At 42.3% G+C, this 25686-nt stretch overlaps 1 protein-coding gene across 22 annotated transcripts in view; it reads right to left on the bottom strand.

Moving 5' to 3' along the window:
• DLGAP1 (DLG associated protein 1) overlaps window positions 1–25686 on the bottom strand; it is an 893154-nt gene that overhangs the window by 97366 nt on the left and 770102 nt on the right. For 12 of the 22 annotated variants that reach the window (XM_053902457.1, XM_053902453.1, XM_053902455.1 and 9 more), the window contains one exon: window positions 22646–22675. The exons of the other annotated variants lie outside the window; for them this stretch is intronic. In XM_053902457.1, the coding sequence (XP_053758432.1) occupies window positions 22646–22675 (30 nt within the window). The remainder of the gene's footprint in view (window positions 1–22645; window positions 22676–25686) is intronic. 22 annotated transcript variants of the gene reach the window in all.

The raw sequence follows: 25686 nt of genomic DNA, 5'->3' as shown, positions 1-25686 counted from the left end.
TGCTTCTCAGCTGATGGAACTGTTCCCAGCAGCCTGGTGCTCAGCCCGAGGAGGTGGCCGGCCCTCAGCTGGGTGATTCCATTCCCCAGTCACTGCTTGGTCCAGGCGGCTCTGGTATTTTTCCTCCCTTCTCCCGGGGTGGCTCCCGGGGCGGCCTCCAGAGCACCCAGACAGCCGCCGCCACATCCCGCTGCTTCAGAAGCAGAAGTAAGGCGCATTTAGGACCTTCCTGGGTGAGTGACAGCATTTGAGATGAGATTAACAAAATGCCAGCGCTTCGGGGAAACCAGACTTTCCCTGTCACCTCTTTTCCGCCTTTCCCACGACACAGAAGATGGGCCAGGCTGATGTCAGTCTGTGCAATTGGGTCGTGTCAGCCTCGAATGTGAGACAGTGGGCGCTGGTGAGCTGGGTGTGAAAGGACCCTTTGTGAGTGGGGGTCTCAGAGTGCTGGCACGGGGTGAACCTGTATGCGACTGGCTACTCTGTGCTTGACTGTGCCACCGGGCGTGTGTGCGTGGCTCTGAATGCATCGCCCTGGGTGTGGGTCCCCTGATGGCAGATGCTCAGGGAGCCTCTGGAATCTCAGAGGAAACAGTCTGGCTGGGCTCCTGGCTCGTCTTCTCTCAGCCAGTCAGCGCTTGGAGCGTGATCACTTACCACCTGAATCCCATCAAGTTTAAGGTTTACCTTTCTTAGAAGGGAAACGCCTGTTTATTTTACCTCCACAGAAACAGTTTAATTTTTAAAGATTCAAGATGTCCCCAAATGTCATGATCAAGGCTAATTTTACAAGAACAGGGGAAACTAACGGAGGAAGAATATCCTGCTGCTTTTTAACCCAAGGGAGGGATTGGTCATAATATTATACCTGATTTAGGCCATGTGCACCTGAGGGCGTCTGTTATGGGCTGAATGTTGGTGTCCTCCCTAAATCGGTATGTTGAAACTCTAAGCCCCTAAAATGATGATGTTTAGAGGTGGGGCCTTTGGGAGGTGACTGGGTTTTCGTGAGGTCATGATAGGGGTCCTCATAATGGAATTAGTGCCCTTATAAGAAGAGATGCCAGTATCTCTTTCTTTCTGTCTTACCACATATAATGATCATGTGAGGACACAGCCAGAAGGCCACTATCTGCCACCCATGAAGTGAGCCCTCACTAGACACTGACCCTTCTGGCACTTTGATCTCGGACTTCCCAGACTCCAGAACTGTGAGAAACAAATGTCTGTTGTCAGCCACCCAGACTATGGTATTTGTTACAGCAGCCCCCAAAGACGAAGACAGAAGCTCAGGAACAAAATAATCTCCGGGGCACCTAGGTGGCTCAGGTGCTTAAGCATCCGACTCTGGCTCCAGTCATGATCTCACGGTTTGTGAGTTTGAGCCCCATGTTGGGCTCTCTGCTGTCAGCACAGAGCCTTCTTCAGATCCTCTATCCCCTTCTCTCTCTGCCCCTCCCCTGCTCATGTTTCCTTTCTGTCTCTCAAGAAAAAAAAAAAAAAAAAGGCAAAATAATCAAAACTCCAAGAAATAGACCGCAAGGACCCAGGCAGCTTTCACTGAATGCTCCTCCCCATTCCAAAAGGCAAAATAATCGTCTTTCACAGATGCTCACAGAAGCAAAGTCTAGCCACCACACGCACAGAATGTACAAAAGGGAACAACCAAAGGAAGGTGCCCTTGAATCTGCCCGGTGCCCACCTCACAGAACCTCTCCCTCCACCCAGCTGTGGTTCTTGGTAGTGGTTATTACTGACCTGCTTCCCGAAGGAGACGGTTCTTCGTTCATCTCTCCCAAGCAGGCTTCACTTCCGCCTTCATGGAAATCTAGCTCTCACCATTATATGCCTGATTGTATGCCTTCCAAGTTCTACAACTATTCAGGAGTTATCTAGGCATGCACGTATTAGCTTTGGTGGCCAAGACCTATAAGCTGTTGTGTTGGCATTTTCTGCCATCACACCCTGTTAGAGGCGGCGTGTGTGTTTGGGCCTGAGGGGGTGGTGGGGAGAGACCACCCCCAGGTCAAACATTTTGCCATGGAGCTGCTGGGCACGTGTAATGTTTCTCAAGGTGAGCCACACAAATGCCCCAAACAAAACAATCGGAGGCGGATTTAGCAATTATTTTCAGGAGATTAGATTTGGAGCAGCTTCAAGGATTCCTAATACAAAATAGTGTGCTTTAAGGCAGTCAAACCAAAAGCATAAATTTTCATTCTGAGGGACAGAAAGTAGATTCATAGTTGCCTAGGTTTGGGGTAGGGGTGGAGACTAATTGGGGTGTTAAAAATGTTCCAAAGTTAAATTGTGGGTGATGGTTGCACAACTCTGTGAATGTACTAAAAAAAACCAAAACATCTAATTACATACTTTAAATGGGTGAATTTTATGGTATGAGTTCTATCTCAAGCTGTTAAACATTTAATTCTGAGAGAATTACATGGTCTATAAAAATAGCCCTAATATTTTATTAGCATTAGTAACTTTTTTTTTTTTTTTTTTTTTACCAATTATTTCTGGTGTGTGTGATGACTAATGCTTTAGGTTATATATGCTTTTGGGAAGGGCAGACTGGAGAAGGTAATCTGGCTTCAGACAAGGACCAGGTCCCAGGTATAAAAATGCAGGGAGTAGATTTGCTCAGTGGGAATGTTCTTCAGTCTTCCACTGTGTTTCCCCTGCCCCTTACAGACCCGTGGGGTAGAAGGGGCTGTTTGAGCATGTGTGGTTCCTCCTACCCTATCTCTAGAGTCATTCCTCTGTGCTCTGGAGCCTTAAAGAACATCCAGCTGATTCTGCAGCAGGAGGGCATAACAGAATCTTCAGGAGGAAAAAGGAGACAGGAGGTAGTTTTTGTAATTTGAAAAAGCACAGTTTACCTTGTAATGTATTTATTTCATTATGATTTTATTGAGGAGCTCCTTTCTCTCTGTGTAATATTCTTAAAGAATATCCAGGGGTGCCTGGATGGCTTAGTCGGTTGAGTGTACTACTTTTGATTTTGGCTTGGGTCACGATCTCATGGGATCGAACCCTGCATTGGGCTCCATGCTGAGAATGGAGCCTGCTTAAGGTTCTCTCTCCCAGGGTGCTTGGGTGGCTCAGTTGGTTAAGTGTCCGAGTCTTGATTTCAGCTCAGGCGTGATCTCACAGTTTGTGAGATCGAGCCCCCCATTGGGCTCTGCGCTGACAGCACAGAGCCTGCTTGGGATTCTCTCTCTCCATCCCTCTCTGTCCCTCCTCCACATGTGTTCTCTCTCTCTCTCTCTCTCTTCCTCTCAAAATAAATAAAAAATTTTTAAAAAGATTCTCTCTCTTTCTCCCTTTGCCTCTCTCTCCTGCTCATGTGTGCTCTCTCTAAAGAAAATACATATATATACAAAAAAGAATAATTACAAACCACGATCCAGGTTCATGATATGGAATGCTATCAGCACCCTAAAAGGGCCCAACTCACAGCCCCCTCTACATCTTTTCCCCACTATAACCTTCTCCTTTCCCCAGAAGTAACTACTTTTTCAAATCTCCTAATCATTTTTAGTTTCTTGTTCCCTGTAGATCTTCGAAAGCTCATCTTTTATTTATTTCTACATAGCCTGCATATGTATAATTATATTTATATGATAAAACCCGAATTAAGATTGACCTCTCTTAGAAAGGAAAAGCCTATTTATTTTAATTCTAATAATTTAACATCTTCATTTTTGGTGTGACTGTTCTCTTCTCCCTGATGGTGCCTTGCTTCCTTGTGTGCTTAGTTATTTTTGACAGTGGGGAGATCACTTTCTTTGGAAAATTATTTTGTAAAGTTATTTGTGGCCTAGAAAAGTATTCCTTTTCTGTAAAGGGTTATCACTGAAATATTCAGAGCTTGAGGTCCTTTGAACCAATCACTCAGTTGATGCAACTTTGAGCCTGGATGTGAAAGAAGTCCAGGTATGGTTACAAATTCTCATGAATGGCTGACCTTCCTCTACTTTAGTACTGAAACAGGAGGTTTTTTGGGTGTATATATGTTTTGTTTTGTTTAGAGTGGGGGGATGGGACGTGGATCATGGGGATAGACTTACCTTCTGGTTCATGCTTACCTATAGAGTGTAAATTTTTGGGATGCCAGTTTTACGGGATAGTTTTGTTACTAGATCTTTCTAGATCTTACTAGATCTTCCCAGTCTGGGAAGACTGGGGCTTTAATATCTGACCATTTGTTCCTACTCTAGGATATTATCAAAATCGAAACTTGTAGGGCGCCTGCGTGGCTCAGTTGGTTTTAAGCACCTGACTTCGGCTCAGGTCACAATCTCACGGTTCGTGAGTTCGAGCCCCGCGTCAGGCTCTGTGCTGACAGTTTAGAGCCTGGAGCCTGCTTCACATTCTGTGTCTCCCTCTCTCTGCCCCTCCTCCTCCTCTCTCTCTCTCAAAAATAAGTAAACATTAAAAAAAAAAAATCTTAAAAAAAAAAAAAGAAAACCTCTAACTTCCTGCTTTCTAGTAACTCCTTATTAACTCATTAGATCTTTGATGTTTTGAAGGATATATATGTATACTTATATATGTATGTATCCTGCCATATTAGAGGATGTGAAGCCCTACAAGAATATAATCTTAAATTTGTAAAATGAAATCGCTATTGGTTTTTATATTACAGTGATTGAAAGTAAAGCCTGACCAAATCTTTTTAGCTGGGAGTGCTATATGAATGACTCTTCCTATGACTGGGGGTGGGGGAGAGAGGGGAGTGGGAAAGGGGGATGTTTTGCATATGTCCTTTAGAGGAGTATATCAGAATTTCTGAGTGGAGGGAGGTGATTTATGCCAAGGGTGATTAGGTATATGTATGTATGTAAAGTATATCAAAAGATGGTTTGGATTTTTAAAAAGTTTAGAAACCTGATTCTATAACTGTATTTAGTCCTGTTTTCTGAAACTTCATTGAAGTTGCAATTCTACAAATTCTACAATGGAAAGGCTCTTTTACATTTTGGATCTTTGACTTTTTAGATAATCTGTTGAAAGCTCTAGATGCTTTTCTCCGGAAATAATTCACACATGTACACATATGCAAATTTTGATTATAATTTCAGAGGGTCAAAGGGACCCTCTAAAGAACTTCAGCTCTAAAATTACTAAATACTACTTGACTTTACATAATGGGATACGTTAAATAACTTCTGGCCATCCATAAAAGTAGAATCTTATGCAGACATTAAAAAGAAAATAACTTGGGGCACCTGGCTGGTGATGCTTGAGCTCAGGATTTTGAGTTGAAGCCCCAGGTTGAGGGTAGAACTTACTTTAAAAAAAGAAAAAAAAAAAAAAAGGAAATAACTATCTATACTAATGTAGACAGATACTAAAGATACAATGTCAAGTGAAAAAATAAGTTGTAGAACAGATTAGAATGATTTTGTTTGTGTATATATTATGTAATTATGATTCCATTGGTGGACACACATGGAAAAAATCTGCAGGGATACACAAACACTTGGATATTATAACTGGATGAGTATTGTGGAGACTTTTTCCCTTAAACTAAGTAATATTTGGAACTTCTTTCTACCATAAACTTGTATTTCTTGTATACATTAAGAAGAAAATTTAAGTTAAAAAAATGAATCATTCTTCTAAAATATAATGTTTTGGGGGACCTGGGTGGCTCAGCTGGTTGAATGTCTGACTCTTGATTTTGTCTCTGGTCATGATCCCAGGGTTGTGGGATCGAGCCCCTCATTGGGCTGTGCACTGAGCATTGAGCTTGCTTGAAATTCTCTCTCTCTGCCCTTCTCCCCTGCTCTCTCTCTTCCTTGCTCTCTCCCATAAAAAAAAAAAAAAATTAAATAAAAAATACAATATAAAGTTTTATAGTCTTTATAATCTTCTCTACAGAAAAAAAACAGATATTATGTATCTATTGCTATCCAAATGTGATCCTTTCCTCTAATTTAAAACTTTGATCTCCTTTTCAACTTTGTTTTCCAAAAGGTTAAAAGACATTTTAACTTCTTAACTTGACTCATCATTGTCCAGTGCCCTTGGGTTTGCTTCTCTTCACATTTTCAATTTCTTGTTTATGTGTAATGCCCTAGCATTATGTGAATAAAATTCAGACATACGGAAATTATATTGAGAATATTGCTTGTATTTCTATATGAATTCTCTTATTTCATGACCTGCTAAGTCATACATAATGGTTTTTATACAAAATGTTTCATGGATTGTTAACTCAAATTATGCTGTTAGAGCCAACTACATGAAATGAGGTAATTAGAAAGCTACTATGTTCTTACATAATGATCTTTGTCTCAAAGAACTAAGGGACTCTATCTGTCCTATATTTGCACAGATGGATTTTATCAGCGGTGAATAAAATAATTCTAATATTTACCAGATATTAAATTTCTCACCTGCTATTTCAGCTTAATTATATCCTTTTTTTTTTTTTTTAAGCAGAGCAGATTTTCTAATTTTATTTCTGATATGAGACATTCTGGGTAACATTAGAAAAGAGACCTTTTCCTAGCTTCTGTTAGAGTGGGGTTTGGAATGAAGCAGAGAAATGGGTATAATAATCACAGAAATGACTATAATAGGAAGCCAACCATTCTAGCCTGTTGATCAGAGAAAGTTTCATAGACAAACTAGTCAAGAGTCTGGTTACCTATCCCGTTTTTTTTTTTTTTAATTAAAAAAATTTTTTTTATTAAGTAATCTGTATGCCCAGTGTGGGGCTTGAACTCATGAGCCTGAGATTAAAAGTTGTATACTTTACTGACTGAATCAGCCAGGCACCCCGTTGTCTCACTTTTGTCAATGAAAGGGACTCCACTTTCTTGGAAGTTTTCAGACTTCTATCACTGATGCAGCCAATTCATTCGTTCACACAGGAGCAGCGAGTGTGGCCTCTCCTGTGCAGAGGGTAGATGATTGGCAGAGGATAACCTCCTGGGGATGCCAGAACCTTCCTGGGATGTACCTTAATGGGGATTCCCTCCAACAGGCCACCATTTCCATTTTGCAATTGGTTATTTGCTGACAACTTTCTTATGTTCAACTTAACTCTTGTTGAATCAAACCACCTTACATTTAGTTCTAACCTTCAAAAATAAAGAAATTGGTAATATCCAATTTGTAACCCCACATTCCCCTCCCTCATATCTATGTTTAAACCGTTGTCAGTTTCATGAATCCAATCTCCTTCATGGAATGGATTGCCTTGGTCTTGACAGGGTCTTCCATAATAATCACGGGATTCTCTGCTTCTGTCTTTTGAATTATCTCTTTCTTTTTTTAATGTTTTATTTATTTTTTGAGGGAGAGACGGAGATAGCATGAGAGGGGGAGGGGCAGAGAGCAAGAGGGGGACAGAGAATCCAAAGCGGGTTTTGTGCTGACTGCAGCGAGCCCGATGCGGGGTCGAAGTTGGTCACTCAATCAACTGAGCCACCCAGGTGCCCCTGATTTATTATTTATTTATTAAATTTTTTTTTCAATGTTTATTTATTTCTGAGAGAGATACAGGGAGACAGAGGATCCAAAGCAGGCTCCACGCTGTCATCGCAAAGCTTGACCTAGGGCTAGAACTCATGAACCGTGAACACAGAGCCTGACATGGGGCTTGAATTCATGAACCATGAGATCAAGACCTGAGCTGAAGCTGACTGAACCGTCCAGGCACCAGCCTGAATTGTCTTTTAAAGAGACAAACTTGATCATTGGGTTCACTAGCTTAAAGATCTTTAATGGCTCCTCACTTCCTAAGGATGACGTCCAGACTCTGTGTTGGGATTTTTATAACTTAATCCATTCTCTTTTGCTTCTTCCTGTTCTCTCCCTTTACAACTTTTGCTCCTTTCTCTTATTTATTTTCCTGCTTGCAGCTTGACACATACTGTTCCCTGTGCCTGTAAGTTTTGCCCTTTCTTTATCTGGCAAACTCATACTCATCTTTTAAATTTCATATCTGTTATCATCCCTCCTATAAAGCCTTCCTGAATTAATCTACTCTGTCCCTGTCCTCTCTTAACCTTTAGAAGGTACTTCTCGTATCTTTCATCACTACACTGTAATTATAGATTCCTGTCTCCCCAGGAGCGCAGACTTCATATCTTGACCATCTCTGAATCTTGAACCTCCATAGTGCCTGGCTCAAAACAGTTGTTTTTTTTTTTCACTTACATGTTGCATATCCGAATCCAGTTCATATGTCTTTCTTAAAATTTTTTTTAATGTTTATTCATTTTTCAGAGAGAGAGAGAGAGAGAGAGAGAGACAGAGTGTAAGTGTGGTAGGGGCAGAGAGAGAGGGAGACACAGAATCGGAAGCAGGCTCCAGGCTCTGAGCGGTCAGCACAGAGCCTGACACGGGCTCAAACCCATGAACGATGAGATCATGACCTGAGTTGAAGTTGGATGCTTATCCTACTGAGCTACCCAGGTGCCCCAAGTTCATACGTCTTTCTAAAGTGAGTAATCTTACCGTAAGAACAAAACAGGACTACCACAAAATGGACCCCAGATGAGCCTGATTACCTAATGGGCAACTGGGATACCCTGTCTTTATTATTATTGTTTTATAATTTTGTATGTGTATGTTTATGGATATTTATAGGGGTAGTCATAAAGCAAGAAAGAGGCAAAGGCTAATTAAGGAATTTTACTTCTTCCTAATTCTAAGCCCCCTACTCCAGTAATAGAAAATAGACAAGCTGCAGATTCTAGACAATTCTCCATCCAGAGTCTTTCTTCTTGTCTGCCTTATAGAAGGCAGTGTGTTGGGTCGCTTATTGGGTAGAGGTAGCCACACTTCTTCTGGAACCACTTTCTCATATCTATGATTTTGATTACTCTTTTAAAAATGTTTTTCTAGTACTTTAAAAAATATATTAATATAGGAGAATTGTGGTAAAGATCAACCGCAATTGTTAAAAAGACGGACCCACGCAACCCTTCTGTTGTGCTGGCACTTGAGATATTTTCAATTCACAAACCAACTGGTGTCTCACTATCCATTTTGTTTGTTTTTCTTCTAGCCTGCTTTTGTTTTTTTCTTCCGCTTTCTTCTCTCAGTCACGTTGATGTGCATTTCACTGCTCTGCATATCATCTTGCTAATGAACTAATTTTGTACTTTATAAAGATCATAGTGGCTCTTCTATTAATGTCACATGGTTAGGAGTGGGAGAACTGAAAGAATCATATCCAGCCCTTCAGGCATTGTGTATTTGCTGTTTTTAACATCAGGAAGACATTCTATTCCATCAGTACTTGATTCTGTCATTGTTTGATTCCTGTATGATCAAGAGAACAGTTCTAAATGAGTCTCCTTGGAGCATAAAGTTTGCCAAGATGCTGAAATTGCCACATCAGCGTAGGGTATCAAAGTGGTTATTAGCTAGGCAGCAGTGGTTGTATAATGTGTCATTCATTTGATCTATTTTATCTCCAGATTCAGTAATAACCCCACAGGAACTTAAACACTGATGCTGCACTGAATTTTGGTTCCCTAGTATAGCTTTCTACTGCCATTGGTTTCAAATAGAGAAGTTTCCAAAGCTGTGGCCCATGGCCTGGGTGCTCTGTGTGCAGAGGGGCCCCTACAAAAAAGCACAAATGTGCTTGAATGTGCTCGATGAATGTGATGATGAAGCATCAGTTTGATGAAGATAAGAAATATATCATTTGACATAATTGCACTGGCACTATACGTAGAATTGCCTTTTATTTTATGTATTTTATTTTTTATTTTTTTTTTTTTTATTTATTTTCGGGACAGAGAGAGACAGAGCATGAACGGGGGAGGGGCAGAGAGAGAGGGAGACACAGAATCGGAAACAGGCACCAGGCTCCGAGCCATCAGCCCAGAGCCTCACGCGGGGCTCGAACTCACGGACCGCGAGATCGTGACCTGGCTGAAGTCGGACGCTTAACCGACTGCGCCACCCAGGCGCCCCTGTATTTTATTTTTTAAGTAGGCTTCCTACTCAGCGTGGAGCCTAATGCGGGGCTTGAGCACCCGACCCTGAGATCAAGACCTGAGCTGAGATCAAGAGCTAGATGCTTAACTGACTGAGCCACCCAGGCACCCTGAGTTGCCTTTTATTTTATTATTTTTAAAGTTTATTTATTCACTTTGAGGAAGAGAGAGAGCATAAGAAGGGGAGGGACAGAGAGAGAGGGAGAGAGAGAATCCCAAGCAAGTTCCACACTGTCAGCACAGAGACTTACACGGGGCTCAACCCCATGAACTGTGAGATCATGATCTGAGCTGAAACAAGAATTAGATGTTTAACCAACTGAACCACCCAGGTGCCCCAAGAGTTGCCTTTTAAATGCATTAGCCTAATGAGATAGAATATATGATGGTTCTTCTTTTTTTGTATCCCTTATAGCTCTTAGGATACTAGTGTTGTGTGTACAATAGATGCTTAATAAATATTTGTTGACAAAAATAGGCACAGAGAAAGAAATGGACTAACTTGTCATAGAAGTCCCGTGTAAGGCCTGCTCTGGACTGAGAGCCATGCTGCCCTGTTCTTAAAGCCAAGGGGTTCTTCCTCCAAGCCTCCCACCCAAATCCTTGATTTCTGGGCCAACCAGTGCAAAATGGCCCACTCCCGTGATCAAAACCAGATTTCTTTCTAATGTGCAATACTAGGATACGATCTTCAAAAGCCCTTCAAAGTAACCAGAAAAGTTAGAACCTGCCATGGCAAGAAATAGCAGCGCCCCTTAGCTGGGGTCTGAAATGAACCCTTGGCTGAACAAGTAGTGGAAATTGACAAAGCTCCCAAACTGAGGAGAACCTCGCACGTGGGGAGGCTGGGTAGTCAGACCCAGTCATGTTCCCCACCCGACGAAGCTGAGCGGCGCCCATGCCTGCGTCCTTCCAACACTGATGTGCACATAAAAAGACCTTTCCCAGCTGAGAGCCAAGTCATGACCACCCCTGGAAGCGGAACACCCTCACAGCTTCCTTTGCTTTGCAGTAAACCCTTATGTCCGGAATCACCCTCAGCCTCCTTTTTCCTAGTAGGTCTACTGTTACTGTTACTAGTATGATCATCATTTATTGAGTGCATGCAATGTGCCATACATTAACTAATGTCATTTCAACTGTGAGGAAAGAGAAGCCCAGAGAAGTTAGTTAACTTGCCCACAGTCACACAGCTAGTAAATAGGAGAGCCAGAGTTGAAACCCCGGCAGTCAGACTGCAGAACTGAACTCTCAACAACTACCCTACACTAAAAGCATACCCTTCATGAAGCACAGCCAACACAATTACACAGGTGTTCTATAAAAGTAAGACAACGCATTTCTATATAATACTACCCCATGCAGGGGCGTCTGGGTGGCTCAGTCGGTTAAGCGTCTGACTTCAGCTCAGGTCATGATCTCACGGTTCACGGGTTCCAGCCCCGCACCTGGCTCTGCACTGATGCACGAGCTCTTTCTGTCTCGCTCTCAAACAAGTTAAAAAAAATACTACTCTGTGCACATATAGATAGATAGATAGATATTATTATACATAGATATCAATTATAAATGAGATATATCATATATTAGTAAATAGTTATTAATGTATATTACTAAAGATTCTAAGGGCAGTTTTACAAAAATAAGATAATGTACAGTATATATATATATATGTGATATGTAGAGATAATGTACAGTATATATATATATATATGTGATATACATATATATATCATATATATATATATATACACACACATGTACATACACCGGTATATTGTATGTGTGTATATACACACATATATACATACACACACACAGGTATACTCTCTCTGTCTATATATATGTATATGTATGTATGTATGTGTATGTGTGTGCGTGTATATATATATATATATACACACGCACACACATACACATACATGTACATGTACAAACACACACACCGGGATACACACACACACACACACACACACACACACCGGTATATTATATACAGGTGACCCTTGAACGACAAGGGCCTGTGTGCAGGCCCACATACATGTGGATTTATTTTGGATAAATACAGTGCAGTACTGGAAATGTATTTTCTCTTCTTTATGGTTTTTTAAATAACATTTTCTCTTCTCTCACTTACTTTATTGTAAGAATATAGTATATAATATATATAACATACAAAATTTGTGTTAATTATCTGCTTATGTTATTGGTAACACTTCCAGGCAACAGGAGCTATGAGTAGTTAAGTTTGGGGGGAGTCAAAAGTTATATGCAGCTTTTTGACTATGTGGGAGGTTGGTGCCCCCAAACCCCACATTGTTCAAGGGTATACTTTATATACTGGTCCTCTACAATATCAATAGTAAGTTGTTTTTTCTACACATAGCAACAAATTCATGATAGCAAATATTTACACTTCACTCTAGAGATGAAAAGTGCTTTCAGCCCCTTATAGCACTTAACCCCATAGCAATCCCATAAGGACATAGAATAGGTATTATTATTGTGTGCTATGCACCACGGGTGCCAGGCCTTGGTTTACGAGACTTTCATCAAGAGGATAGAAAATATTTGAGTCTTGGAAAAAGAGTTACTGGCACCAAACCATGAATAAAAACTGCAAAATCAAAATTAACAAAAAATTAATGAAACGCCGTTCTAAACTACCATTATGTTAACATCACTAATTGTTCAACATACTGTTAACAAAATTCCATTACATTTGAAAACACTTTGTAGATTGGGTATTTTTCATTTTGTGACGAATTCCAAAGTATGTATGATTACCAAGGAATGATAGCTAATCATAAATGAAATGAGTTTTACATATGTAATTTTATTTTATTTTATTTTATTTTATTTTATTTTATTTTATTTATCTAAAAAATTTCTTTAATGTTTATTTTTGAGAGAGAGAGCACAAGAAGGTGAGTGGCAGAGAGAGAGGGAGACAGAAGCCAAAGCAGGCTCCATGCTGTCAACGCAGAGCCCGACATGGGGCTTGAACTCACGAACCGTGAGATCATGACCTGAAATCAAGAGTCCGATGCTTAACCAACTGAGCCACTCAGGGGCCCTGTAATTTTAATTACAGATAAAAATTCTTTCAAAATGTTTACAGCAAACTCAATGGGAATGAGGATCATTGTAAAATGTTTGAAATATACAAGGTGGCTGAATCCTGGGCCTGTGAAATTTCTCAATTGCCTGATTATGGGTGCAGGATGAGGACATCTGAGCACAAAGGAAGTGATTTACCTCCTAAGGCAAGAGTGTAAGTACCGAGATGAAACTCAAAACCTCGCCTTCAGGGCATGGTGCTCCTTCTGTTCAGTGTCTTCAGGGGACAGTCTCCATGAACATCTAGATCCCCTTCTTAAATAGGACCAGCCAAACCAGTGCCTGTCACTGGTAGACACACACTCTGGATTATGTTCACTTAGTTGTGCTCCACTGTAATTCTTTACAAAAAGTCACCGGCTCCTCCCTCATCGAATCTGGTGAGATTGTGCCTGGAAGCAGGAGATTTCACTGTGTGCCATATCCCTTGCACAGTTTATAACAAACTGAAATAAAACCACTGTTAGCCTATCTGGAGATGCAGACATACAGAAAAGGAGGGTGATGTGGCAGACGACTTCAAGGGTTCGATTATTTCTCAGTCCTGGGTTTGAAATTCTATGACTTTGAGTTAGTAATTTCTCCATGCCTCGGTTCCTTCCTTTATAAAACCAGACGAGAGGTGCCTGGGCGGCTCAGTTGGTTAAGCGTCCGATTTCATTCAGGTCATGATCTCGCTGTTCATGGGTTCAAGCCTGGCACTGGGTTCTGTGCTGACAGCTCAGAGCCTGGAGTCTGCTCCTGATTCTGGGTCTCCCTTTCTTTCCGCCCCTCCCCTGCTTGCACTCTGTCTCTCTGTCTCTCTCAAAAATAAAAAAAACATTAAAAAATTTTTTTGGAAAAAAAAACGCAGATGATCATAAAAGGAGCTACTGAGTTACTGTGAAGTTTTAATGAGGTCATGTATGTGTTCTCTTTGCTTGCTAGGATTATGAACAGATTATAAAGTGCTCAACAAATGTTAGCTCTTTGTATTATGACTTGCCTTCCTGTCTTATCAATAGTCAAGTTATTTGTCCAGGATGTAAAAAGCACACCCAGGAGATAGGCATTTTATATATTTTTATATATTGCTGGTCAAGTGGAGAAGGCACTGTCCCTGTGGAGGGGCCTATGGCAATATCTAGCACAGATATATATGCATTTTGCTCTTTGACCTGTCAATTCAGCTTCTAGAAGTTAGTTTATTTTCTTAATTTTAAAGATTTTTTTCCTTTTCTTTTGTAAGTTTATTTAGAGAGAGTGAGAGTGTGAGCGGGGGAGGGGCAGAGAGAGAGAGAGGGAGAGAGGGGGAGGGAGAGAACCCCAAGCAGGCTCTGTGTTGTCAGTGCAGAGCCTGACGTGGGGCTCAGTCCCACGAACCACAAGATCATGACCTGAGCTGAAGTCAAGAGACCGATGCCTGATGGATTGAGCCACTCGGGCGCCCTGAAAGATTTTTTTATTTTCAAGTTATCTTTATACCCAACTCACAGCCCGGAGATGGAGACTTGCATGGTGCTCCACGGACGCACCCAGCCAGGGGCCCCTCAGCTTCTAGGAGCTTTGAGCCAATGTAATAAAAGTAAGAACAACAAAACATCATAAATAAACACCTAAAATATATTGAGTGCCTATAGGCCAAACACTCACCATTATCTCATTTTATTTAAGCCTCTAATCATCTGGAGCGCCAAGGAGCTTTCACCCCATTTTACAGATGAGGCCAAGTGTGGTTCAGAGACAGTGACCTGCTTCTGATTACAACACAGCCAAGAAGTCACAGCTGCCGAGTTTGCAACTAGGAATGTCTTTGTTACTATTCTGTACTTTCTTCCAACAGAGCATGTTCCAAACTCATTGTTAGGAGTTTATATTTGAGGAGGCGATCTATAAAATCAACAATGGGATACAGAGGCTTGAAAGGAAATTAAAACTATTTCCTGACAGGCATATATTCATCAAACACTATGCTCCACCGAGCTGTATCCAGTAGCTTTCTGTTTTCATCTATGCATACATGTTCCTTAAAACTAGGAAATACCTGGGGTGCCTGGGCGGCTCAGGCAGTTAAGACTCTGACTCTGGATTTCGGCTCAGGTCATGATCTCATGGTTCTTGAGATCAAGCCCTGAGTCAAGCCCTGCATCACGCCCCACGTCGGGCTCTGTGCTGACAGCATGGAGACTGCTTGGCTCTCTCTCTCCCTCCCTCCCTCCCTCCCTCCCTCCCTCCCTCCCTCTGTCTCTCTCTCTTCTCTCTCTACCCCTTCCCTGCTCATGCCTTCTGTCTCTCTCAAAATTAATAAATAAACTCGAAAAGAATTTGAATCTTTTTTTTTAATGTTTATTTTTGAGAGAGAGAGAGAGAGAGAGAGAGAGAGACAGAACACAAGTGAGGGAGGGACAGAGAGAGAGGGAGACACAGAATCCGAAGCAGGCTCCAGGCTCTGAGATGCCAGCACAGAACCCAGGGCAGGGCTCAAACTCATGAACTGTGAGATCATGACCTGAGCGGAAGGCAGAAGCTTAACCAACAGAGCCACTCATGTGCCCCAAGAATTTGAATTTCTAAAAACAAAACAAAACTGGGAAATACCTGAATATCCAGGTACATCTCTCCAGAACATTTCAGATCCCTAAAGTGTTGGGACTGGCACTTGCTTTTGCATTTCGTTGACATATTATTGTAAAAAGGCTTTGGCTTTTTTTGTCAGTGAAACCAAACAAAAGTCATATGTATGTTCTTTCAACTTAAAGCCTTTGTGACTTCAACGGAACTGTTGTATATGCAGCTGTGGCTGCGTTTAAGATATGTAAACATCTTAGATAAATACCAAATGTACATGGGATCAACGTCAAGTTGAGTTTACAGTTAATTTTAATGGGTGTGGTGGATAAATCAAGAGGGTGTGATTTCTGAGGTCAAGCTCTAATCCAAAGCATCAACTGATTTTAGCAGTTGTCTAAATTATGGTATGTTCCCAAATTAACAGTAAGTTCATACTGCAATTTCAGGTTTCAAATGTAAAAGCTGTTTTCTAAATTTGGGATTGAACTAGTAGACTTGGCTCTGAGGTCACTACTGAATAGGCTTTAAAGACTGCTAATTAGACCACCATCCCTAAAAGCTGCCTTCTTACAAAGCTTAATAGTGTTAGTTATTCTTTTAAAGGAGGCGCTTTGTTTACACTGAAAACTTTCAGTAGATTGCTAAAAAGAATAAAAACAAACACATAGACCTTGAAACTTACACTCTTCAAAAACAAAAAGAAGAGAAAGAGAGGAAATCGGTGTCTAAAATCGGTAGATTTTCCTTTACAGCTTGTCTTTGATTGGATAAATTTCTGTTTCCTACCCTGGGGAGGGTGGTGAAGGGTAGGGCATGGTGCTTTGGATGCAAGCCGTCTTCTGGGTGATGTTAATTTGTTGTAGGTTTTCAAGGCTGCTTGTTCAGCAGAGACTTTATTAGTTTTTGGCTACAGAAAGTCAAAGATTTATAGAAGGTTGCTCTCTGGATAGCTGTGGCTGTAATCCCTTTAGGTCTCCTTATTTGAAAACTATGTTCTTGATCAGTGTTGATGAACAGCACACTTGGGAACACTGTGAATTTATAAACTACTTCGTAAGAAAATATTATTAATATTGACGAACTCAGTCTTTAACACTTTGTCGAACCAGCCTGAAAACCTTCCCTGTCTTCCCAGCCCCCAAGACTAGAAGAACTGGTAAGGGGATAGTTCCATCTGACCCGAACATCCCCAACTGGGATTGGCTCCTGGCACTGTTCACTCAGGCATCTGTTCCCGCCTCCACAGAGATGTCACAGCTGCTGGTGAGCTCATCCGGGAACCCTATTCCTATGTGAGGAGCTTCTCTCTGAGTTCTCTCAGGGAAAGCAAGGGTTTATGCTGATTGTCTGTCTATGGCTTTGCCCCAAATCAAACTTTCAACAGCGTGTTACAGTATAATCCTAGTGGAAGTAATTACTTGTTTGCTAGCGACACTGGGAAGAAGGGGAGGGGGTGGACGGGCACTGCAGGAAGCCTGAGGAAGGCTGTAGAGAAAGAGGAAGAGTAAGGAAGAGAACAAAAGCTTAGTGAGTACCTACTGTATTCCATATGTGGTGTTAAGTCCTTTACATATATCATATTGTTTAGTCTTTATCCTTGCCCTGAGAAATAGAGGTCTCCATTTTATGGGGCAACAAGGCAAACGCGTCCAGTGAGTGGTTAGCTTTCTATTGCCTGAAGGTTCTCCTGTCCCCCATTCACTTTCTATTACAGAGCAGAAATAGAAATGCAGCTGGAGTAGAGGAGGAAGGAGGGGGAAGGGAAGAAGAGGAAAAAGAAACACTTAAAAAAAGATAAATGTGAGAGAGTTCTGAAACTCTGCCAGTGGTTATTCGACGTTAACTCTACCTGAAGTAAGGGTAACTCCGAGAAGGACTGGAAATTAGGCACACCTTGACTCATCTTCCAGTTTCTGGGTCACACTGGGTCAGCTTTGCCATTTCAGGAGGAGCCTAGTTTTTGGAGGCTATTTGGTAAATTCTCAACTTAATGCTCATCCCGCCCGGAGACATTGCTACGGAATAGTAAAAATTTGCCCAAAGTTTGGTAAGTCTCTGCAGAATACATTTGAGAAGAGAACATTTATTTGCTCAGTAGGGTGATCCAGTTTCCAGGTTATCCTTGTAAGAGGGAGGACTGGGTTTCTTTGCAGAAATAACTCTCTCTCTTTTTTTCTTTAATTTTTAAAAAATTTACTTTGAGAGGGAGGTGCAGAGAGAGAGGGGGACAGAGGGTGCTGGGCTCCAACTCATGAAGAACTGTAAGATCATGACCTGAGCTGAAGTCAGACACTTAACCAACTGAGTCACTGCAATATTTCTTTAAGTGTTAAATTCACTTGGGGTTGCTATGGACTGAATATTTGTGTCTCCCCCTACCCCCATTCACATGCTGAAATCTTAACCCCCAAGGTAATGGTATTAGGAGGTGGGGCTTTTGGGGGGCACCTGGGTGGCTCAAGTAGGTTAAGTGTTCGACTTCGGCTCAGGTCATGATCTCGCCATCTGTGGGTTTGGGCCCTGCGTTGGGCTCTGTGCTGGCAGCTCGGAGCCTGTTTGGATTTTCTGTGTCTCCCCCTCTCTCTGTCCACCCCCACCCCCTGCCCTGCTCATGCACTGGCTTGCTCTGTCTCGCAAAACATTAAAAAAAATTTTTTAAAGGAAGAAAAAAGGAGGTGGGGCTTTGGGGAAGTGAATGAGACATGAAGGCAGAAGCTTCATGAGTGGGGTAGAGCTCCCTTGCACCCTCTACCTTGTGAGGACACAGTGAGAAGCCAGCAGTCTGCAATCCAGAAGAGGGGCCGCGCCCGACACTGAAACTGCCGGTGACTTGATCTTGGACTTGCAGCCTCCTCGATGGTGAGGAACAGATCTCTGTTGTGTAAGCCGCCCAATCTACCATAATTGGTTGCAGCAGCCCAACAGACTACGACAGACACACTGCATATCATATTATGGAAAATAGTCTTTCTTAAGCACAGTAATCGAGTATTTCAGGACTTTATGTAAGTAAAGTCGGATCATAGCTTCGTATCAGAAGAACAACTCTTGTTTTTATAGATTTATGATATAGACATTAAGCTGCAGGTATTATGAATGTGAAAACTGGGAACAAAGATTGAATAAAGCTTTTGCTTATTTTTTCCCTATGCCTGAGGAGTCATTCCATTTTCTGGGTCAGAGGCTACGAGGCCATCGAGAGCACCACCTTGAACATGACAAAAGTCCTAAGCCCCTGCTCTGAAGGGGATTGTGGCTCATGGGCCATTACCATGGAGAAGTAAGAGCCTTAAAACATATCTAAATAAAATGAAGTGACAAGAGGAAAAAAGGAAAACAAAAGCTCCGCATGCCCGGGGGGACTTTTGTTTATGAAATGGAAGCTGTTCATGGAGACTGTGAGGTTTTACTGTGAACACAAGTTTCACCTCTAAAGCTAACTGAGGCCCCACAGCATGCCCACACAGGACGCGACTGCAGGCGAGGGCCTCGATAATCATCTCGTCTGGTAGATTTTTGCACAGAGGCTCATCTGGTCCCATTTTTAAAGACATGGGAATTTTCCAAAAAAGCCAAACTTCATTCCCTCGTATGGGCTTTCAAAAGCAGTTGATGGCGTTTTGGTATTTTGGATTGTCACCTACCCATACGGTATAAACAAATCGCTTTTGAGGCAAGTTCTCATCACAGAACACAGCCTGGTTATCAGTCACAAAGGCCTGTCATCAGCCTCTGCAGTCTCATCCAGTCCCTCCAGGCTGGATGCCTCCCGCCTGAATGCTCCCCGCGTGTCTGAACACACCGCCTCTGTTGGATGAGGAGCTTCAGGCTGGGGCTGGACCCCTCCTCCCTGCAAGAAATTGCTGCTTGTAGAAGTCAGGGCAGGTCTAACTCAGGCATGACTCAGCTCTTTGTGACCCGCGTTCTCCTTTCTCCTTGATGAGACTGGTGTGCTGGCCCCACTTATGGAAACATGTGCCCTGCTCCCTCCCTTCGCCCTGCCTCAATTTGCAGAGGGAGCATCCCTTTTAAGAGGAATATTTAGAAGATTCTATCATGGAATTCTTGGTAAGAACGGTTTTGCTCCCATGGGACAAAAGAGTTTTTCCCCCTTTGCCAGGCACCCAACCACCGCCCATCTCCCCTTTCTCCCACTTTGCTTCTGGATGTTTCTCTCTTACCCGGATTTTCTCCCAGTTTGGGATTATCAGTCTAAAATGAGAGTCTGGAGTTCATCAGTGTTATCGATAAAACTTTGCAACTATTTCAAAGTTTTTTCCTGTTCAAATAGGTGAGGCTGCAAAATGCTGAAGGGGGCACCTCTGTTCCAGAGAAAGGGAAAGAAGAAAACTGCGTGACAAAAATACGTGGTGGGAAGTAGCACGGGGAATCTTTGTCGATTTTCTCTGACCACTTTGAGAATTGTTTTTCCTTGAAAAGAAGAGAAAAGAAAAGACAACCTACCTAAAATATTAATGCTATTGTTAGAGTTCTACGATAATCCAAAACAGAGTCATTTTGAAAGAAAAAGTAGGTTTCATTTCTGGCAGCGGATCCCCTCCGCTGATTTACATATTCCTTGACATGATTCACTATATGAAGCGACCTTGAGTTCATACCACAGATGGAAAAGAGCGAGTACAGTAATCAGCTAAGCATTCGTAAGGACTACCATCTGAGGTTTGATTTCGAATCCGGAGAGAGTGTCTCACACACATTCCACTGAGCATGCTGGTCAAAAACCTCACATTCCAGATGCAGCAAGAATGCATGCATTGAGTGCGCGCACACACACACACACACACACGCACACACACACACACACACACACACACACACACTGGCCTCCAGACAGCCCCCTGTGCACACATGTTCTAACACGGTTACAACAGAGCATGCTCCCAAGCCTTCAAGCTTCCACAGCCCTCAGCCAAGAAGCTGCCCCAGAGATAGTTGCTCAAGCAGCGGGTCACGGTGGGCTTGACCTCTGATACCCACAGCTGCCCCAGCGTACTTCCCGGGAGCCCCAGGGGCTCAGAGGAGGCTGAGTGGTAAGGATGCCGAAAAAGTCCCAAGCAGTCATGCTGCTTCTCGCCCCTAGTTTTCCTCTCTCTCGTCATGCCCTGGAGACCGTGAACCTGTTTGGGGCGTTCAGAGAGGCCATGCTACCCAGTAGTGACAATAGTTACTAACAAAATGATGAACACAACAACAGTTCCGGCAGAACAAGAGGTTTTAAGTTATCTCACGTTCTTGTCATTTCCTCGCTTCTTAAAGCATTTATTTTGTTTTTCCATCCTTTTGTTGCAGGTGGCCCACTGTGCTGAAGTCAAGCAGGCCACGCAAAGCTCTGACTTCAAAGCCATTCCTTGATAAAACATCAAAACGGCCCAGGGTGGGCCAGCTGTTATCTGGAATTCTACAGATAATTCACTGAAACTCGGTGCTCACTAGCCGCAGAGAGTTTCCGCAGCAAGGCCGTTCCCAGGGTCCTGCTTGATTTTGTTGCCAGTATCCTGTGTTTTGTTAGGCAGGGAGAGGTTTGGACCGCCTCTCAATAAAACTCCGTGTTAGCGCACCGGAGAAACTTGACTCCTGCTTGGCCTCATAGAGGCCGGAAATGTGAACTGTGCCCTCCCTAGCCCTGAAGGTGACATCGTCTTGCTCCTCCTTCTCCACCTGGAAGCACCAGTGACTGCTTTCCCCTGGGCCTTGTTTCGCTTTGGAAGAGCGGTGGCCTGCTTTCCACCATGAATATCAGAAATATTGCCTTTTCAACTCTGTGCTGTAAAATGTGATGGTACTGCATCTTCATGAGGCACAGAGTTCCCCACTTTGGGTTTGCCAGTCCTGTGGGTTCATTCTGGAGCCCCTCCCTCATTTCCCAGTCTTCAAACGCCAGCCCATCTAATCCCTTTGCTGGAATCACGCCGATGGTCTCACCGATCCTTCCCCCTTGCATTCTTCCACTTCCCACCTCCATGCATTGCCCGATCAGCAAGCCACATTTCCCTTTAAATGTGAAGACTCACCTGAAAGCCCACCACCTCTTCCGAGAAGCCTCCCCTGATTAAGTGGGGATGAAGGAGCTTTCGAAGCATGGCTGACAGACTCCCGATAAATGAGAACACACACACACACACACACACACACACAGAAACTCACAAGAAGAGCAAATTACACATTCGCCACTTTCGGACAGCACGCTTCTATGAGGGTAAGGAGATCAATTTTATAGAAATAACTAATCATTTCAGCAGATGGGGTATTTTTAGCATTCTTGGAGGTTAGCAAAACACTGCTGTCCTCTCCCACAGCAATCCGTGTCTTTCCTCAAATCCCTTCTCCTTTTCTTCTTAGCTTCCTAGATGCACGTGTGAAGGGGACTGCCACTTGCCGGATATGGATGGCACGAATGACAGTGAAGGAAGTGGGTCCTGGCAGTGCTTCCGGGCTGGTGGATCACACTGCCCAGGAGGAACCTGCGTCTGAGACCAGTAAATGCCTTAACCACGTAGTGTTCTCGTCAGGGAGCTTTCACAACTCCATGCCCCCATCCTTCTTGGGCAAACATGCTGGCTACCTGGGACCAAGGTAGACGTAAATAAAGGACCAAAACCCTCTAGACAAGGCCCTGCGGAGAGAATGGCGGGCAAGCTTCCTGGCAAGTCTCCACGTTCAGCCTCAACTAAGGCTGCTGGAGGGCAAGGGGATCTGTAGGGAGCCCTGGATCGGAGGCAATCACATCAGAAGTAGAAGCAGACATGTTCGATCTCCAGAAGACCGCCCTCCGGGGCCAGAGTTAATGCCCCTTGTGGAGGCCTGAGAGACTCACGGCATCAAATGACCAGAACGAGGAGAACACAGACGGAATGGTGATAGCTGGCAACTAGAACATGGCACCAAACACCACTGCCACAGACGCTTTCTAGCTACAAAGCCACGCTAGGCAACCTTGAAGCAAAACAGTATCGATTTTGTGGTTGTAAAAAACGTACCTTCAACTGCAGAACTCAGTTTTATGACACCTTGAATAAAAACAAAAAGTGGCAGTTATATAATGGACCCAAATCTCCTAGTCTTCTCAACACACACACATGCTTCAGACCTAGAGTTTTTGCCGGCATGTTGAGAGTTTAAGTGAACAAGTAACAACTTTGAAAACAAGGGCGTTTTCAGTCCTCGATTAGACCTGATGGTGTCTTCACTTCCTCCGCTGAAACCGTTTGGGGGAGTTTTTCACTAAAGAAGGGATCTGACGTGTTTTTGGCCAAAACAAAGGCCAAGTCTGTGTGAATGACTATTTCTGTATGGAAGTCAGGCTGGATAATGAATCGATAAAACTTCACCCAGCAGGACACCGGTGTGTAGTACTTTCTATTTAATGCTATGTATAGAGATCATTTGATACATGTTGGGACAGGGTATCTGTTGAGATACACAGAAGGTGATTAAAAGCCATGGTGTGATCTGGCAACTTCCTTCTCTGAGGTGGTTGGGCCAAAGGCCATTTACTGTTCAGATGTGGTCAGCGTTCCAGCTCCCTGCAGGTCAGTGAACCGGCCTTCTGAGTGTGTCAGATTGCTCATGAACCAAGGAGACCTTACTCCTGACTGGACACTCATGTCCCTTTTTGATGCATTTAAGGATGAAAATACTCAACTGAGATCAACTAGACTGGGTGCAATGATTTGATCAAACGATCGTTGTTTTTTGGTGGGTTATAGTTATAAATAAATAATATTCCCCAAACCCTATGGGATGGCCATGATACTTGAGGCTGAGCAAAAATGTCCATTTACAGTTTCATGTGGTTGGCATTCTGGTTCTCTTTCCAACCAGAGGAGTTTCAAATTAAAAATGGAAACAAAACCCTTTCAAAGTCGGTAAGCCAAATCGGGATGAGTGTGAACACGCACTGATTTTAACAGATTAGGTTAACAAAGAGACAAACTTGCTCTCCATTACAACTTTCTGAAAAAGCTGCTTTTAAGTTACCTATCCAATTTCATCTTTCCCGCAGAACCAGGAGCGTCTGGTCAATGTTTAACGAGGGACTCTCCAGGGCGAAAAGTATGCATATAAGTGTATGTATGTTTATTACGGTTTTTACTGATAGACATGATGTGTGATACACAACCTACAAATAATAATAAAATCCACGGTGCTCTTTACTGCACATTCCTTACAGCCACTTGATTTTCGCGGAATGCTTTTGTTGATTTTGGTCAAACTCTTGTATTCATAGCCAGCAAGTCAACTGTGATTTGCACAGTTGCAAATCATTGCAATTGCAATCATGCATTGAATGTCATCCCAACCCCCTCTTTCCCTAATAAATGTATTATCATTACACCTCCTGTGTGGTCTACTCTTCGACTATTTTTCACACCTCCATAGACGTTATTTTCATTAAAACTCTTTCAACTTCAACACCACGTAATTACTTCCACCCTGGCCTATTTCAAGCTACAAGCCTGATGTCAGCAAATGTGGAGGTGAAAAGGGGTGGGCAAGCAGCAATACCATTATGTAGTATTTTTACCATGCGAGCGCTGTAGTTGTAGAGTGTGCATAGTAGACCGTAGTCAAATGATGAGGAAGGTAAGAGTTTTAAGTATTTATTACCTTTGTTTTTAATATAATTTATTTAATTATAAGCTTATATCACTTAATTTATAATAATGGCCGTGCTTAATCATGGGCTCACATCATGTCCCAAATTATAATAATTCGCTCCTGCAAGCTGGTATGAATCAGGTCTAGCATAACGTTGTCATGACTGATGTTTCTTTCCACTCAGGCCCGGAGAAGAAAAATCCTGATCTTCAGAATGCTTTCCGAGCTATTCACAAAAGGGGTTATAATTTAACTGAATGAGACAAACGTAAGTAAGCTTAGCATTTGCTATTATTTTTCCAGTAACTTCAAAGCCTCTTAAAACCGTCACACGTAAAAATATGCTATACATAGATCACCTTGGAAATAACAGTCGCTGACAATCATCTACGAACATAACCTAAATGGACGTGCCCAGTCCATTTATGCCAAGAGGTATGAGTCACTGGCTTATTAAACAACGATCCTGTCTTTTTTTAAACCGTCGAATTCTTATATAGGAAACCAGGTCATGATATTGATTGTTTTTCAGCCATATTTATTTTTGTGTATAACCATGGTGTCAGCACCTGCCATTTAAACAGAAAGACAACGGTGTGCTCTAATCAGGGTGCTCTGATCAGCTTTACACAGGTAAAGCAAGAAAATCTAAACAGATTCTTATGGGATTTGTGGTTGTTGTTGGACCAGAGCCCAGTAGTACATTTATTGAATAAGGGGAAAAAGGTAAGCTAAAAAACTAGTAACAGTCTGATTTTAAAGCTCTAATTATGAACATTATTTTAATAAAAACATTAGTGATTCATCAACTCCATATACACTTCTCTTATGTTTTTTTTTTTAACCTCCAAATCAGTCTTTTTCCTATAGTAGGATAGGCCTTTGTAGTTGCAAAGTAACGATGTTGCAGTGAAAATACAGAATTAGCTAAGTCTAATTAGACAGCTAATATTAATACTATACAAGAATTGTAGGGTAAAGGGAAACTATATTTTATTTTAAACTACTATATTAAAAACATTTTGAATATTTAAAAAACGATTGATGTTGATGCTGAGAAGCTACATGTAGCACTGTTGACTCCCAGGACACACGATAGACATTATCTGCTGATTGGCTGACATTGACATTGCCTGCAATTTAGGGTAAGCCGTAACACATACATATATGCATATATACACACAATGGATCTTACTTCTCCCCACCCCCTCCCCTTTAATGTTTCATCATCTGCAGAAATGTTTGAAAACAAAATTTAAAAAAAAGAGACAAAAAGGAAAAGAAAGCTAACTGTTCTTCCCTCCACTCGATATTATTAGTACTGCAAAATTCCTAATCTCGTGGGTGATTTGTGCAGACCTTGTCTATTGCCTTCCTGCAAGTCAGGGCAAATCACCAACCGGGTGTGTTTCCTGCCACC

This window comes from Panthera pardus, unplaced genomic scaffold (genome assembly GCF_024362965.1).
Source record: "Panthera pardus isolate Hobbes unplaced genomic scaffold, ASM2436296v1 HiC_scaffold_15, whole genome shotgun sequence".
Lineage (NCBI taxonomy): Eukaryota > Metazoa > Chordata > Mammalia > Carnivora > Felidae > Panthera > Panthera pardus.
This window is presented reverse-complemented; position numbering and strand designations above follow the sequence as displayed.